The sequence below is a fragment of the Megalobrama amblycephala genome, linkage group LG8, assembly GCF_018812025.1.
Source record: "Megalobrama amblycephala isolate DHTTF-2021 linkage group LG8, ASM1881202v1, whole genome shotgun sequence".
NCBI lineage: Eukaryota > Metazoa > Chordata > Actinopteri > Cypriniformes > Xenocyprididae > Megalobrama > Megalobrama amblycephala.
The window spans coordinates 30,537,978-30,555,923 of record NC_063051.1 but is presented as its reverse complement, the minus strand read 5'-3'; the positions used below and the strand labels follow the sequence as shown (position 1 = coordinate 30,555,923).

At 37.3% G+C, this 17,946-nt stretch overlaps 1 protein-coding gene across 3 annotated transcripts in view; it reads left to right on the top strand.

Moving 5' to 3' along the window:
• The first annotated feature begins 3,124 nt into the window (after positions 1–3,124).
• iqca1 (IQ motif containing with AAA domain 1) overlaps positions 3,125–17,946 on the top strand; it is a 57,708-nt gene continuing 42,886 nt past the window's right edge. For 2 of the 3 annotated variants that reach the window (XM_048200481.1, XM_048200480.1), the window contains exons 1-8: positions 3,440–3,580; positions 6,344–6,671; positions 6,950–7,069; positions 7,154–7,336; positions 10,959–11,030; positions 12,326–12,528; positions 16,178–16,262; positions 16,445–16,579. In XM_048200481.1, coding sequence (XP_048056438.1) covers positions 3,570–3,580; positions 6,344–6,671; positions 6,950–7,069; positions 7,154–7,336; positions 10,959–11,030; positions 12,326–12,528; positions 16,178–16,262; positions 16,445–16,579 — 1,137 coding nt within the window. In that variant the 5' untranslated portion in view covers positions 3,440–3,569. Of the gene's footprint in view, positions 3,581–6,343; positions 6,672–6,949; positions 7,070–7,153; positions 7,337–10,958; positions 11,031–12,325; positions 12,529–16,177; positions 16,263–16,444; positions 16,580–17,946 lie in introns of all 3 variants that reach the window. The other variant, XM_048200482.1, reaches the window with a different exon arrangement.

Below are 17,946 nucleotides of genomic sequence, written 5' to 3'. Positions count from 1 at the left end.
ACATAATTTGGCAATGTGAGGGTACTGATGGAAAAGAGATAAGCCAGATGAATGCAACTGTAACCACAACATGGAAAGTGTAATATCTTTGCCAGCATTATTTTTTAAAAGTGTGTGAATAATTTGCACGGAGATGGATCTTATGCATGTAAACATATGAAATTAGATGGAACAGCTGCCTGAACAATACACATCATTTGTGGAGCCAAATACACATGTAACGTCCATATACGTGCAAGCATAACAGTTCACACCAGACTCAACAACAATTGACTGATAAATGGTCTCTGTTTGAAGAGTCTGGGTGGAAACCATCAGGTCTTTTTGTGAAAGTATAGATAGAAATCCAGCAGTTAAAAGACATTTGGTTTTAGTTAGGGGCGTAGTCTGGTAAACTGAGACATGTTCCAAATTAAAGACTGTTAAAATGGTCTTTCCATCTTATTAAGTTTTCACTGGAGTCTATTTTTTGTGTCTGGAATGGGAAGGTTTTCACAAAATAACACTGGTTTTTGGATTAAAAATGCTAATGGGGTGACTATGAAACAAAACAAGCTTTCTTGACAAGCTCATTGTTGACAGGTTTATTAACAACTTGCTATCAACAGCAAGTAGCTGTTCACTTCCCATCATAGAGTGAAGCCTGTAAGGGATCATCTCTAATAGGGAACATTCTCAGAATTTGGGCTAACTTTCTAACATGGTTCTCTCAAAGCTATGAACAAACAACGCTATCTCATGACCAGTTTGTAACTATTTTACGAGGTGGCTAATTTGTCTAAACCCCAGTGACGGGTAGGTTTAGGGGCGTGGTTAGGGGTACGAATTCATACAAATTTATCAACTCGTAAAATATGTACGATTTAGCAAAAAACGTACGAGTTCGTACACATTAGCCACCTTGTAAAATACGTATGAATTGCCGTGAGATATCAGTTGGAAGAAATGTTCTTCCAAAAATATTAATAGAACTTTGTTCAAATGATCTGGTCTTTAATAATGTTCTCAAAATTGTATTTATACATTGTTAATGGAGCGTTTAGTTCGTCTAGCATAATTAAAGGGATAGTTCACCCAAAAATGAAAATGATCCCATGATTTACTCACCCTCATGCCATCGTCTTTCAGACGAACACAATTGGAGATATATTTAAAAATATCCTTAGCCCGCCAAGGTTTATAATGGTTGTGAATGACCATACGCAGAATGTGCAAGTTGACTAGCGCCAAATGAGTAATCCTCTGACGCGATGTATGACGTAGAATGTAGTATTGTAAGCTTAGACGCCTCTCGCGGTTTAAACAAATATGGCTGTGCAACAAACTCGAGCTCCTCTTCTCTTATAACGAAATCCTCCGACATTTCTCTTTAAAAATTATCGTTTTAGACTTATAATACATGACTGGTGATTTGTTTTGCTCTGTTTCGCCATTACGTTGTGCATCAGGTCAAAGGATACTCTTCCGCCGCAAGTCGACTTGCTCATTCTGTGTACGTTCATCTGCCGGAAGCTAGTTATTTGAATTTATAAAGTTTTAAATATGGATATTTTTCTTACGAAAACCCATCCCTTCACTTTAGAATGCCTTCATTAACCCCCTGGAGCTACTTTTTTTATGGATGTATGCATTATTTTTGGCTTCAAAACACAGGCCCCCATTCACAACCATTATAAACCTTGGAGGACTAAGGATATTTTTTAATATATCTCTGATTGTGCTCATCTGAAAGAAGATAGTCATATACACCTAGGCTTGAGGGTGAGTAAATCATGGGGTAATTTTCATTTTTAGGTGAACTATCCCTTTAAAAACCTTACAAACTTGTTTCAGAATGTTCAAAGTATTCAAATGTAACGTTCCAAAAATGTTTGCTAAATGATAAAATGGAACATTCCCCTAATGTTTTCTCAAATGTTTGCAATAACCAAGAAAAAAAAAAAAGCTTTGGAAACAGCAAAATCCCTAGAGTTAAATCAACTCTGCTCAGAGTACATATGGTCCCTCTCTAAATAGTGTTAAAGTAACACTGAAGCAGAGTTAAATTTAATGAGATAATTAAGCAATTAATAAGGCTGTGACTTAAGTCACCTGTAGTTCTTGTGTTCTTATTTCTTCAGTGATTCTGCTTGTTAACAGCAGGTGTTCATCACTAATGCACAATCATTACTTAATTAATTTCTTTATTATCTCATTAAATTTAACTCTGCTTCAGTGTTATTTTAACACTATTTAGAGAGGGACCATATGTACTCTGAGCAGAGTTGATTTAACTTTGTGGATTTTGCTGTGTAGGATGGCTTGAGGGTGAGTAAATCATGGGATAATTTTCATTTTTAGGTGAACTATCCCTTTAAAAACCTTACAAACTTGTTTCAGAATGTTCAAAGTGTTCAAATGTAACATTCCAAAAATGTTTGCTAAATGATAAAATGGAACATTCCCTTAATGTTTTCTCAAATGTTTGCAATAACCAAGAAAAAAAAAAAAGCTTTGGACATTTTGAATGTTGAGAGTACATTTAGAAATAACATTTTCATAACTTAAAGGGATAGTTCACCCAAAAATGAAAATTCTGTCATCATTTATGGGTAACCAAACAGTTGATGGCCCCAATTGACTTCCATAGTATGGAAAACAAATTAACTATCATCAACTGTCTGGTTACCAACATTCTTTAAAATGTCGTCTTTTGTGTTCAGCAGAGGAAAGAAATTCATACAGGATTTGAACAACTTGAGGGTGAGTAACAGAATTTTCACAACTATCCCTTTAATGGGAAACGTTCTAGCTATTTTTGTTGCCTGGGATATAACACTCTTTTAAAAACTACTATCCTATTCATGGTAGGACCACCAAGAAGGTAGAAGACAAGGATAAATGATGCATCCATTGAAAAATAAATTTCACACTGCACTTCCACATACCTACCTGCCCACATGGTCCTTTTGACTATTGAATTCAAACAATATGTCGACCAGATATAGCTCACTTCCAAAGTGACAAATATTTCAAAACATGCTGCGTCAGAAAGACTCTGCCAAGTTGCTTTGTTAACAAATGGCCGAATGGCATTCATACATTGAATGAGCTCAGCAACGCAAGCGTGGCGTGGCGTTGTGTTGTGTTGCACAGCGGGATGCCAAACAAGAGCTTGTTAGTAACAGAGACTTGACATGCTCGCGGCTTATCGGATAAGATAAGAAAACGATGAAAATGACCGGCTAGAGTGTTAGAATCGCATTATGTGTTATAGTTAAGTTGATAGCGTATTGTATTCCGATTTGAACTGGATGCATAGATGCCTCTGTCCCAGAAGCAGTGAAGAGGCTTTGATCTCGTTGCCATGGCAGCTGTCAGAAGCGCAGAGAAAACCGCAGCCTGTCTGGCGCGAGACTTGTCCAACTCTAGTTAAAATGGTTAACTAATGAAACTTGGATGCTTTACTTCGCTTCGTTTAACCATTTTAGATTCGAAAGCGGCGGCTTGCAATTATGTTTTCCCTCTGATATTCAAATATGCTGCAGCACTTTCTAAACTAAACTCTGTAGCGCGTGGAATCATTAAGGATGTCGCAGAGGTGAGTTAACTGCCCTTTTACCTTGTGCATTGTACTGCGAAACGAGAATGTTGATGTGATGCCAAAAACCACCAGTGTTTATAATTAACGAAAACCGTGCAATGTTTATCTATGTGAGAAAACCGGAATATGTGTTATGTAGCCTACACAGCTACAAGCCTACATCTGTAACGTGCAGAATATTTTGCTTATATTGTAAGAGTCTAAGAGAATAGGCTATGCAAGACTTGTGAGAAAGAAGGAAGGTGCAAAAGAAAGTGCAAGTTTGAGAAAAACGCCTACTAGGAGAAAGTCCACATTGTATTGCAGTTCCTATGACAACATAGAGCAAAACTCCTGAGAACCAGTATTTTTGTCCCAGCTTTGGTGTAGGTGGAGGCGTGCTTTTTTTAGTCACCCTACACAATTAGTTTTATGAAGCAGAGCACTAACTTTAGACCTACACAAGTTGAAATTTACATCAAGGAATTTTCCCTTCAAGCAAGTGCTACTTTCAGGGGACATTTGTGCAGATTTCGAATGAATTAAAGTACTTCTGCCTTTGTTGTCTGCCATATTTAAGATATCTCTAAAAAGCGGCTCTCTATTTTATTGTAAATGTTCTTTTACAACCTTCCTTCGAACCTCCTCCCACAACTCCTCCCCTGCCCCCCTCCCACTCTGACCATCCCGTCCCCTCCTTTGATTTTGCCATCCCTACAATTTGAGTAGCTCTTGGCGGTGCTAATGCCCTGAGGGGAACAATACTGTATGGGCCCATCAGAATAAGAAAAGAAGGTGGTTTCACCCTCGCCATGAACTCTTTCAACAATCACAAAAGGAGCACCCACACTCAAGGGAGTCAAAGAGGTCAGAGGACATCTGTGGAATTCATGTGTATTCAACTTTAGAAAACGAAGAATGGAGAAATGATGTTTGTCAGGGGATTTTTTCCATTATGTGGCTTAATATGCTGACTTCAGTTTGAATTCAGTGTGCATGCTGTGGTTTCCCCACATTCAGTTTGCACAGTCAGACATTGGCGGTGCTAATTTTGGCCCGAGGGTCTAAAAACTGAGGGTCGGGAAAACTTTCCCAGAGGGCAGGTGCTCTCAACAGGTGCAATTAGGCCTGTTAACAAGTACTATCGCAGATTTATGTGTCTCTGTTGATTGCATTTCAAAGACAGGTTGTCATGGAAGGCCATGGAAATGATCAAATATAGAAAAACAAATAAAATAATAAAATGAACTCCTTTTCAATAAAATAAAAAAAAATTAATACAATACAAAGTTCTGTCATGAAACTCTAGATGGCACAGGCTGATAGGTCCTTAACTCAATCTGCTTGCAATCACATCATTCTCTATAGGGCACAGCTGATTGGTTCCTGCTGTATCAGTAGCCAAAGAGCTCGCTCATCAACTTTCAAATACTTGGTTAGCCGGGGTAGCCTTGTTTGCCTTAGCAGTGCAGTGCGCTTTCAGAAACCCTCCACCTTCCCCAGCTCCACCTGTATACTGTAAATCTGTTACAGGTAATTCATGTACACTATATTGTACAGCAGCAGCATGTCTTACTTGCTCACAGCAGCATGTTGTGTATGTATTGACAGTAGCAAGTCCTGTACTTGCTCTACAACATCAGCTGCAGCGTAGCAGATCAGCAAGTCCAAATATATCAACATTGGCTGCGTTTACATGGACATTTTTTTAATTTGAAATGAATTCATGATGAATCCAAACATAGAGTGTTCATGAACGCTAAATAAACTGATCGGGTTAATGTGCACGTTTATATATAACAAGCTTCATATCGCAATTGATTTTTTGATATGTGCGCACACTGCACAAATATACAGAGTTTACTGCTGTTTGCACATATTATTCTCCTAAATTGCTTCTTTTCTTTGTTTTGAAGAGCAGACTTGATATCTATTTCGGGTGCTAATTAGTAGACTACAAGCACACAAGCCATTGTGCCATGCTGATTATATTTATCAAGAAGTAAAAACGCCCAAAACAAGGCATCTGTGGATAAAAGCAGTGTTGCCAAGTTTGTAATTTTCCTGCGGAATTGGGCTACTTTTAAATTGTTTCCGTGGTAAAAAATGTTTCCCGCAGGTTGATTTCCTCCCCCATATGTACGATTTTGGCACTCCAACACCTCGAAAATACCACCCAGACATACAAATTGAGTGGCGAATTCGGCCGCCCAATGGAGAAAATCGCATTGGGCTGTTTTTATGCTTCTTTTGACTTGCGATTGGGTTACTTTTGTTGCACAGACCTGGCAACCCTGGATGACAGTCCAAAATGAGGACTAGTGGGATGTTGTCCTGCTCCAATTCACAAATGATTAGAGGAAGGAAAATTTTAGATTGACACAACAGTCATTTATGACACTTCATTCAACAACTGCTACGCGTCATACGTCATTACACATGTGCAGTACTTTCCAGTTTCGGCTTTCAATCCAATCAAGTGTTTACATGTTCTCTCGATCGGATTAGAAAAGGTTTAAACCACCTCTTACAATCTGAAAGAAATTTTAATCAGATTTGACCAATTTATTCCGACTGATAGTAGTCCGATTACAATCAGATTATTAGGGTCCATGTAAACGCGGCTAATGCCATACTAATTACCGTGCCAAACACTCATGACAGAACTGTCAATAAAAAGGTAATATATTAAAATCTAAGATTTACAGGACTATTATCTCTTATATTATAACCTAATTAGCTATTATTATTACCAAAATGTAACCCCTTTCCTTTACCCAGTTCATATGGCCGAATGTGGGATGCTGCTCAGGGAGCTTTGGAGTACCTTTTGGAGGATGAATATCCCACAATGCAACTCCGTCCTCAAAAGGACCGCCTGCAGGTCTTTCAGACATTGGCAACTTTCTACCTGCGCTACCTGAAGATATTCCGTGCCCTGGAGGAGGTTTATGATCAGCTGGTTCACCCCCAGAAGAGACGGGTTGTGCACCAGGTTCTTGAGGGGGTGATGGGACGACTTGTAGAGCTGAAGAATGAGATGGTGGAGCTGGAGTACTCAGAGTTTCACTACTTTGATGACATATTGCAGGACTTCAAAATGACACCTGTGAGTGAGATATTCCAATACACTGTTACATGTACAGAATGCTGGGAATGTTTTGGTCTGTTGAGGCTGTAGATTCAGAAGAGTGGGCCCAGAGGGGATTTTGAAGAGTTGGGCTTGGGGAAGATTTAAGTGCTCAATGTCAAAGTGGATTTTAGCAGGCTAAGCCTCTTGTTTTTCTCTGAATTTAATGGATGCTAATTGGGGTCACTAGTGCACCGCCACTTTTACATATGACCTGCTCTATTCAGTGCTGAAAATAGATTGAATCTTGTTTTTAGGAGGATCTCGAGGTGCCTATTCCACGCTATTTTGTGAGGGAGAAGATGAGGGCACTGAAAGAGAGGGAGAAGATGTTGGCTCATATTTTGGCTAAAGGAGGATGCCAAGAACATAAAACTGTGAGTGTATCTTGATGTAAAACATTTTTTTTTTCTCAATACAAAAACATGCAATGCAAGAAGTTCTGGCTTCTCATTCAACAGGTGCTAGTTCAGTCCATGTCTATGGAGCGCGCTGTGTGGCTGCTTCAGGTCAGTGAGCGAGCTCGGCAGGGAAGACTGAGAGCTCACTTCATGAAGACGATTCGACAGGAGGAACAAAGAAGACTTCAGGGTTCAAGCTCTAGCATGCTGGACCCTGACCGGGCAGCCACCTGCATTCAGAAGGTATCAGGAAATCACTTGATTTTCAACAGTGAGTTTGCATTCCAGTGAAATCACTGAAGCATTGCATGGATGGGTTTGAAATTGACAAAACAAAGGAATGATGAGGAAAAGCTCATCATTCCTACTACTTCTTTTATATTACAATGATTGCACAATCTTAAAGGAATAGTTCACACAAATATGACAATTCTGAACACAAGAGAAAATATTTTGAAGAACTGTTTTTGTCCATATTATGAAAGTCAAAACGCTCTAAAAAGGACATAAACATAGAGTGCAATTAATCCATGTCTTGACTGGTATATTCCAAGTTTTTTCAAGTGAGATGATCACTTTATATGATGAATGAATTATATTTAAGCCCTTATTCAATGCATGGATGCACAGACTACATCGAAAATGGCAACACAAGCCAGAAAATTTGGAGTATACCACTCGGGTTTTATAGATTAATTTTATGGTTTTGTCCAATTTCAACTTTGAACGTTTTGGAACCCATTGGGTTGGGTTGAAAATGGACAAACCCAGCGATTCGGTTGTTTTAACCCAGTGGTTGGGTTAAATGTTTGCCCAGCCTGCTGGGTAGTTTTATTTAACCCAGCTATTGTTTAAAAATTACTGTATTGCTTGCTTAAAATAAATAAATAAAACATTTAACCCAACCACTGGGTTAAAACAACCCAATTGCTGGTTTTGTCCATTTTCAACCCAACTTGGGTTGTATTTAACCCAGCATTGTACATATTTTACTGTTTATGTAACCTTTTGAGTTACAAATACTAAGAAATGTGAGTTACTTTCCCATATTTAATCAATAGAATTCCCCCAAATGTTGTCCCAACTAGTCACACATGTTACTCTGAATAAATCATGTCATATTGAGCAATGATGTCTCAGCATGCACTGCAGCATGAATAAATTATGTGGTTATTGTTACAGGATTACTGTTTTGAGTAAAATTATGCGTGCACAAGCTACTCATTCAATGTCCTCAGAGTAAGCCAATTGGCTATTGAGGAAATAAAATAAATGATATTATGGCCCCCAAGATGATACATACATCATAACATCATTAAATATATCATTATATAAATTGATTGTTGATGTTCCAGCATCATACACAAGGGAGGTAATGTCTGCTGCCCTACCTGTGTATGAACTCAAATGTAGAGGTCAGGCCATCTCCTTTCACTGTCATCAGTTGTCACATTTGACATGTAGTCTGCTCATAAAGGACTATGAATGACATGCGATCCCGACCAAGCATAAAAGATATTTGTCCACCTCAACTGTGGGAATAATGTGCTTGTAGGCCCTTTGGCAGGAGGAGGGAGATTAGCATTGGAGTGCTGAGAGATGGGAAAAGGAAAGAATTCCTGGATTTTTGGTGTTATTTTTCAGTGCTATCCTAATCATGAAATCTGAGCTCATGTATCCTGACGTCTTTTTGAGTGATTGTTCGCTACGGATGGTGAACCCAGACATAGATGTAGCCTGAATGAGATAGCAGATATGATTTTGGAGATCTGAATTTTTTTACGGTGCAGGTGTGAAACTGACATTGCTGAGTGAAATAGATGTCCCTATTGTCAGGATTCTGTTTATTATGTTCTGTTTATTGTGTCCATTGGCGTTCTTGTTCTTGTTCTTCTTCTTCCGCTCTGGGAGTCTATGGCAGCCCATAGAACCATTTGTGGGAAAAATATGAAATTTGGCACAATGATAGAGAACAGTCTCAACATTAACCACAGCTAATTTGGAAACTCTAGCTCAATCCCTCTAGCGCCACCACATGTCCAAATTTTCACTCATGTTTATGCTAATAACTTATGAACTGTACGGGCTGATTGCTCTGATTTTCCTCTGATTCCTGAGCTAATGGCGATTCGATTGCACCATATGATGTCATTTTCCATCATGAAAATATTCCCGCCATTTTCAATTTTGCTAACAAAAACTACTTTTTCAAACTTCTCCTAGGCCGTTGCTCTTATTTTCAAGAAAATTGAACCAGATCATCCTCAGACCATGCTGACAAAAAGTGCAAAAAACTTTTTCGAAAAACGTGCAAACGAATTTTACGGAGCGCTACTCAACGCTTTATTGTATTCAGACCGAGCTTGGTCCATGTCATCACAAGCATGACCTTAGATTACATGCTGCATTTTGGTGCAGCGCCACCTACTGGTCTTGAGATACTTCTGAACTTTTGTCCAAAAATCATAAAAGTGGTCTTGTTAGATTCGGGGCACCATGTCAAGTCGAATGATATCTAATTTTCCCATATCGCCCATCAGCCATTTTGAATTTTGAAGTAAAATGCTGTATTTTACGAATGCATGGACATATCATTACGAAACTTGATATAGGTCATCAGCACGATGCCCTGAAGGAGTCTGAGAAGGTTTGGACCAGCGCCACCTAGTGGTAAAAAAATACATTTACATGCTTATAACTGGATGTGGTTGACTTATTTTCACGGGAGTCATCTCCTTGGATTCCTGAATCCTTGCCGAGTCCCACGATACCAGACATGCTAGGTTTTGCATTATGGTTAGTGCAGCATTTTAACAACATTCAGGAATATCTTAGAAACTGTTAGTCCGATGGAGATGAAGCCAACATAGGACAATCAAAAACATAGGTCATTGACTATATGCTAATGGCCAAATGCCAAAATTTTAATAGTAAGTGGCAAAAAAATGCAATCCATGTCAGGTGGCAGATGTCTATAACTCCTAAACGAAATGAAATATTTTCACCAAATTTGACAGACTTATGTATGGGGGCACTCTGAGGACACACACAAAAAGTGGTGGGACTGCACCACTTGGTGGCGCTATAATTGAACAAAACATGAAATTGGCTCTAACTACGTACTGTTGGTCTGATTGACTTCAAAATTGACATGCCGTGTCTTAAAAACATTTTGTGTTTAGATATTCTCCTTTGCTGTGCATTTGTACTCATCACCCTTGACAACATTGCAGCTAATGGGTAATTCATTTTCAAATAGCTCATCCTGCAAGCACTGTACTGTGTTTGAATGCCATTGAATGTGATTACAAGAGGTGATAAACAGAGATTTTGGGCTCTCACACTGCAGGGCTGTTTTCACAAGGTCTAATCCTCCCTTCTTTCTCATTCTGTTGCTCACAGCAAAGCTGTGATGTGAAACCCTGGAAACATAATCCTCTCTCTTCAGTTGGCTATTGTTGTTTTAGCATGATTGTCGTTCAAACTAAAAAAGAGGATTCATTAAAGTAATATAGGAAATAATTGAAAACCCTTGCCTGCATTTATGGACTATAAGCACGGCCTTGAGATTTATTTGCCTTAATGTTGATGCGATCTGAATATCCTCACATTCTCACTGACAAACTGAATGGGGAAATTCTTTTTGTCAGATTAGAGTTTCAGTTGCTGTTGTACATTCCTCTCATCTGAAAGTCCACAGTGAATGCAAGAAGACAGTAGATTGTTTTCACCAGATAACACCAGAGCAGATGAATGTCCTTGATCTCAAATTGACTATGATAGCATCATTTCAGGTATGTGTCCTCAGCCATAGTTTTTTATATTTCCTGCTGTGATAATGTGTTTTTTCCGCCCCATCTTCTAGGTTTGGCGGGGGTTTCGAGACAGGAGGAGGGTCAAAAAGGAGTGTCTAGAGGAGATGATATTTTTAGGAATGGTAAACACCAGGTTGCTCTGTCAATCCAGCTAACAGAGAATGTTCTCAGAACTTTGGCAAACATTCTTTCATTAATGTTGATAGAAAATTCATTTAATAATGTTTTTTCTGGAACATTTTAGTTGGACATTCATGTAACTTTTTTGGTAACAATTTATAAACAATCACACCCCTATCTTCATAACTCCGCCCCCAAATTCACTAAGATGCTATGCAACACAGTCACCTCCCCCTAATGAATATATACGCCCCTTACTGCTGATTGGCTACAAGTGTGTTTTGGTGCTGCTCGGTCCGATCCACTTTCAACAGCGTTTCTCAGAAATTGCCTACTGCACCTTTAATTAGTAATTTTAAGCACTTCACACAAACTATTCATGTGAACATTTTATTCATTAACTCATAACCACATTTGTTTGTGGTGTGTATGCAGACGTCTACTAATAACACTTTTTTACAAATCATTTATTAACTATTTGTTCATGTTTTTTGCACCATTTTAAAGTTGAAACTATTCATCATTTGTAAGTGTTTATAAATATTTACTATTAATCATTTAGTACCTTTGTTAGCATTGTACTTTTTAGCTACTGTAACAATGCGTGTGTAAAGTTAGGTAAGTAAATTGTTAAAGACATAACAACACTTAATTGAAATTTGGGTGCAAAACATGTTTTTATTGCCTTAACACTTAGTATGCTATATTCTTAAACAGAGGATATTCCTTGAATCATTCATTAACAGGAGAAAACAATTATTAGGATTATTAGTGTGTTAGGTTATATATTAACTAAAGTTTAATGACATTTATAAGCATTTTAATTTAATTTACATTAAATAATAGTCTATTAATCATTATGTAATGTTTAATAAGTTCACTGTTAAGTATTATGTAATGTTTGTTAATGATTTATTAATGAAAGTTATTATTAAGTGTTACCACATTTTTTAAATGTTACTACTTGTTTCAGAACATTCAGAGAACTTTCAAAAGTAGCGTTCCCATAATGTGTGCAAAATTCCGAAATAGAATGTTCCATTACACTTAGTATAACCAAGGAAAAAAAAGTTTTTAAAACTATATTTTGAAAGTTCAGGGAACATTCAAAAATATAATAATGTGCAAGTAGAACATTAGCAAAACGTTCTTAGAATATTCTGTTAGCTGGGAATGTACTGTTAGTGAAAAGCAAGTCTCTTCATGCATTTGTTGTTGTTTCTATTTTTGGTTAAACCACATTCTGAACTTTTGTACCTATCATTAACAGTTTTGTCTCCTCATGCCCTGTTTCCAGATACCAGCCCAGCAACCGACACCCGTCCCTGCCCAACTGCATGCCCAGCAGGTGGAAAGCAGGAGGCACGGCGTGCAGGAGGAGCATGAGGCTGAGTACCAGAGGGCACTTGTTAACATCAAAGAGTCAGTGCGTTCTGTGGATGGCCCAGATATTAAAGAAAGCCTGCAAGAACAAATACGGCAGTGGTTTATTGAGTGTCGGTAAGCCATACACGAAAATCACAGATGTTATCTGTAGTTTTTTAAGATTAATTACATTTTAGCTAAAAATAATAATGATAATAATTACATAAAAGATGATAGGTGGGTCAAAGACATGATGCATTTTTTTTGTCCTATCTATTAATTTATTCAGAAATTAATAATGCAGTTCATTCATAAATACAATTAATCCATGATGATAATGTATTAAATTTCTGCTAAAAACTTTGATAGAAAAGAATGAAAAGAAAATGGAAAGAAACCCATGTTAAGTAGTTCAGCATAATCTTTTATTATTATTCCGTAGGGGTAAATATATATAATATTTAATAAAAACAACTACACATTAATATTTAAAAAACAACAACTTTTGACTACAAAATCAATGACGTGGTCAAACCAACATGCAGGGGGAAAAAAACATAAAACAGGAAATGATATCATAGTGAAAATACCTGCAGACCTTACTATGTCAAGGTCAGTAATTCTGATCATTTGACTTTATGTGGTGGGACTCCCCAAAAAAGTAATGAACTTAATCATTCACAATCTTGAAAAAAAATTCATATTTTCAAAAATGATTACGATATGTTTACACACAAGTATTCAATAAGGAAAATATGTTAATACTTCTTACTTGATGGTTACACCACATGACATTTTTATAGTCATTAAATTGAAACGTTTTGTGAAAATGGTATTAATGTTTTTCAAACCCATATGAAACCAATATGGATAAAAGAGTACATTTATAGGAACTTGGCACATATGTTTTAAACTAGATTTTTTAAATATATTTCTCTATCACGGAGAGGTATAAGTAACTGCAGCAAGTTGTGGAAAAAAATCATTAATATTTTTCCACTTATGAAATAAAGACTTTTTGTTCCTCAGCATTCCCTCAGTTACTTTCTCTGGAACTAATCACTTCTATGGAAGCTTCTACCACTCAGACTTCCCTTTAGCCAACGTCTCCTTTAGATAATCTGTTAATTTGCTTCCACACTCACAAGAGCTTTTCCTTGCTTTTCTCCATCCACTCAACCCATTTTTCCACTCTAATTGCAAAGAACATTCCTGGTCCTTCGTCTCTTCCTTTTGTGCGGAGACTGGAATGTAAGCAGCCATAGAGATGGTCACTTTTACCCAGGGCTGTTTATGCTAACCTAATGCATGTGCTATTTTCAAGTGTGTATGGTGTAGAGTGAGACTGGGCTGATTAGTGCATTCCAGCCTGATTTACGGCCTGCCAATGCATGCTGCTGCCCATTAATGCCGAGACAACAGTCATAAGTCATCTCAGTTGGACAACACAATGTGGTGGGGGGGTGTTCAGTAGCTTTGTCTCCGTTTAGCGGCCCCTTTCTCTGGCCCCTTCCAGTGACCTTGCTGGGTCCCTGCTGGTTGTATAAGGGATGTATGGGATCCCGGGTCAGGACCCGCAAGGTGAAGTATGTTGGCGTGGTTTCCATGTGCCGAAGAGGTAAAGGCGGAGTATTTGAGCAGCCAGACATATGCAGTAAAACATATACATGTCTCTCCATTATTACATTTTCACCCTGCTAACAGAGTCCAGCAGTCGGGTTCCAGAATTAAAAACTTAATTCATTTTCTTCATAGATAAATTGATTTTTAATGATAACTTTTCACCCTCTGGTGCTGTTTGGTCATTTTTGACCGAAAAATTTTGTTTTTTACTTCATTGGAATGGTACTAAACTTGGTAAAGGTTTTGGCACTGGCTGTTTTCGCATTGGAAATAAATGGGAGACGAATTTCATCTAGTGGAAGGGTTTGGTACTGCGCTTAAACAAATTCTTACTGAAAGCTCATTTTTTGAGATATCAGCCTCAAATTTGGAATATAGCTTGTTTAGATTTATGGCTTTGAGGAAAATATGTTTTGGAAAATATATATTTTATATAAAAATTGAAAATGGTATTTATGTGCATTCTTCATAACAATAAATCAAAAATTTTATAACTTTTTCAAGTTCACTTTTAAAACTTTTTTCACTTCAACAATAATCTGCAAAGTGTCGTCTTTAAAAAGAGACAAAACTTATGAAACTCCAAAGCATTATAACTACTGCATGAATATAATTTAGTACCATAAATTCCCCAAAAATACAAAATAGTAAATAAAAAAACATTATCAAACTAAAATATAATACTATCATTTCATTGAAATAAAAAAAGAGTAATTTTTGACCGACACGGGAACAGTAACAGAATATGGAATTGATCGGATATGATTTTGTTAAAGCCATCCGTTCGCATTATTTCATCTTATTTTGAAAATGATTGTTTTTTACAGTTGAATGTGTGGTGAAAAACTACATTACCCATGATTCTGTACAAAAAAAATCCACCAATTAGAGTCGCGGCTAGGAAATCACGTAATTGAGTCTTGCTATGCTGTCAAAATACTTAAATATGCATATTTTTGCAATACACTTAAAACACATTTCTATAGATGTAATCAACAACTTTAAATGAATACTTTTAAATTCAGCCGTCATTTTAATTCGATTATGTCATTTGCAATGCTTCATGGGATTGTAGTTCTTTCTCTTACTATAGCCGTTAAGTACACAGTCTTGTGCCTTTGTCTTTTTTCTGAGTTTCAAATACTTTTTTGCTTCAAATAAAAGTTTGTAATGCTATGATTCACCTCTTAGCTGGTTGGCTCTGTTCATGGCTTATAATGCTTTAATATAGACTTTTTTTGAAATCCAAATGGAAAAATCAATGGAACTGACAAAGTGGACAGGCACTAATGCACTCTACACTGAGTTATAGCCAAGAAACTAATAAACAGTTTCATTGTACAGTCCTTTCATTTAAGTATTTGAATAAAAAGTATGAAATGAAGTGAATCTATTTTAGTTTAGCAGATTTAGATGAAATTCAATCCTTCTGCATTACAGTAGTAGAGCTTTCAGCATGTGCTACCACATTGGAAGTGAGTTTGAGTTGTGTGCTACTGATTGAGTTAGCTAGAGCAGAGAGCTCAGGCTGCGCCCTGACTGACACATTTACCCTGTTATTCTAAACCTGCCCCGCTCCCCTGAGAGTCAGCGCTGGACCTGGCTAATGTATCCTCCCCATGTGTGAAGTTCACAGTTCAAATATGATTGATTTGCCTTTGTTCACGCGATCTGCTTTGTTTATCTATATGTTCACACAGACATGAAGTCTGCCTTACCTCATCTTTAAAAAATCTTTAAGAAAATTGTTTTTCTCACACAGAGTTCTCCCCATATATTTTCTGTTTTGGGAGGGAAATATGGAAAAAAAAGGGAGGTAAATTTGAAATTTCAACTGTTTCAAAAAAAAAAAAAAAAACATTCTATGATGTGACCTTATTTTAGTTTTATATATATTCATATATATATATATATATATATACATATAAGCCTTCGTTACTAGTTCTGAATGAGATGTGTGATCTGAAACATCTGAAAGGTGTCTTCAGATGTGGTAACCGTAGTATAAGTGGAATAGTTGACTCCAGACTGTTAAATTATTAGAAAATAATGCACACCCGAGGTGTAACGGCATTACCACCTCAGTTGTGCATTATTTTCTAATAATTCAACAGCCTGTCGTCAATTATTCCTTACATATAGCTACTGTTTTGTGTTTCAGAGATGCCACCGGGAAGTTTCCTGACTTCCCAAGCCCTGAAGATGGAGGATCTGCATCCATATTTGCTCAGAAGACACCAGAGCAGGTTATTAATCCTGTCACTCCATTAAATCCATTCAGAATTACAATTACAGACCCAATACTGTACTTTTACTAAGAAATATATTTCATTTCAGATGTATACTGCTTCTTGATACTGTTCTTTTCAGATGCAGAATAGAATTTTGTTTCAATAATGCTTAAGAATCTTTACATAATGTTTTGAAGGTGGCTGCTGAATTTGCTGCTAAAGAAGAAGAGAGGGAGAAGAAGAAAAAATCGAAAGAAGATAAGGACAAAAAAGGGAAAAAGAAAGAGAAAAAAGGGAAGATGAAAGGAAAAAAAGGGAAAGGAGATACAGAGGTAAGGTCATGCCTTCAAACACCGTATCACAGTTGCACAGAAATCAATAAAGGCTTTTTAAAGTATCTGTATCTGCAGAATTAAATCAACTGATGTTGCACATATTTGAGTGTCTAGGGACTCCGATGACCTCTGTGGTCAGGCCCACTCACAATGAACAGCACTTCGTTGGTTGAGCTGACTTTAGGTGGATAATTTCATTACAGAGCGGGTTTACAGAAAAATCACTTGGCTTAGTGTTTCCTTGTCCTTGTAACAAGACTAGGATGCAATAAGACATCTAACCTATAGGCTTTTTTTGCATGAAAGCAGGTTTACGGGCGTTCATATCAACATCTGTGTTAGGGAGTTTACAGATTTCCCTTAGGTGAGAAGGCCTGAAGTTTGACTATTAAGTTAAAAGAGTCATAGATGAGAGAATTATGACCTTTTACACCAGCACTTGCAATTTTCCATCTTAGAAAAGACATTTAACGTACTCCATACGCTCATATTCTCATGCATAATTACACATTGTGAATATTCCTGCATGTGTTCTGTTCAGGGTAGATTAAGATGAGGAATGGTGAGTTTGTTAAACTCATCCACGGTCTCCGGAAATATCTGTGATTTCATCAAGGCGTTCCTGCAGTGTTCCACCAACTATCCTTGATAACCTCTTGCTCTCCCTATTCTCAACTCTTCCTCTTGTTCAGTATAGATAGAGGTTCTGTTTTCTCTACTATGACGTCCAGATTTCCTGTGTTCCTACATTTTATTTTAACAAAGATTTGAAGATAAACTGGACTGATGATGTAATAAAGCATAGGCGTGGCAGACAGCAGTCTTTCATAGTGGACTTCACTGGGGTTCAACGGGTTGAAGGTCCAAATGTCAGTTTCAGTGCAGCTTCAAAGAGCTCTACATGATCCCAGACGAGGAATAAGAGTCTTATCTAGAGAAACGATTGGTTATTTTCTAAAAAAATAAACAATTATATATTTTTTGACCACAAATGCTCGTCTTGCACTGCTCTGCGATACGCCACGCATGACATAATCACGTTGGAAAGGTCACATGTGACGTAGGAGGATGTACCGCAGTAGAGTGAAAAACTCTATCTCATTTTCTCCTCCAACTTCAAATTCGTCTGACATTGTTGTTTTACCTTTTTTTTGTATAGGCCGTTTGACTTAGTCTTTGCACATTTGCTTTGTAAACGTTTGCTCGGTACCTCCACCTACGTCACGCTTGACCTTTCCAATAAGATGATCGCATCGCAGAGCAGTGCAAGATGAACATTTGTATTTAAAAAATATGCAATTGTTTATTTTTTCAGAAAATGACCCATCGTTCCTCTAGATAAGACTCTTATTCCTCGTCTGGGA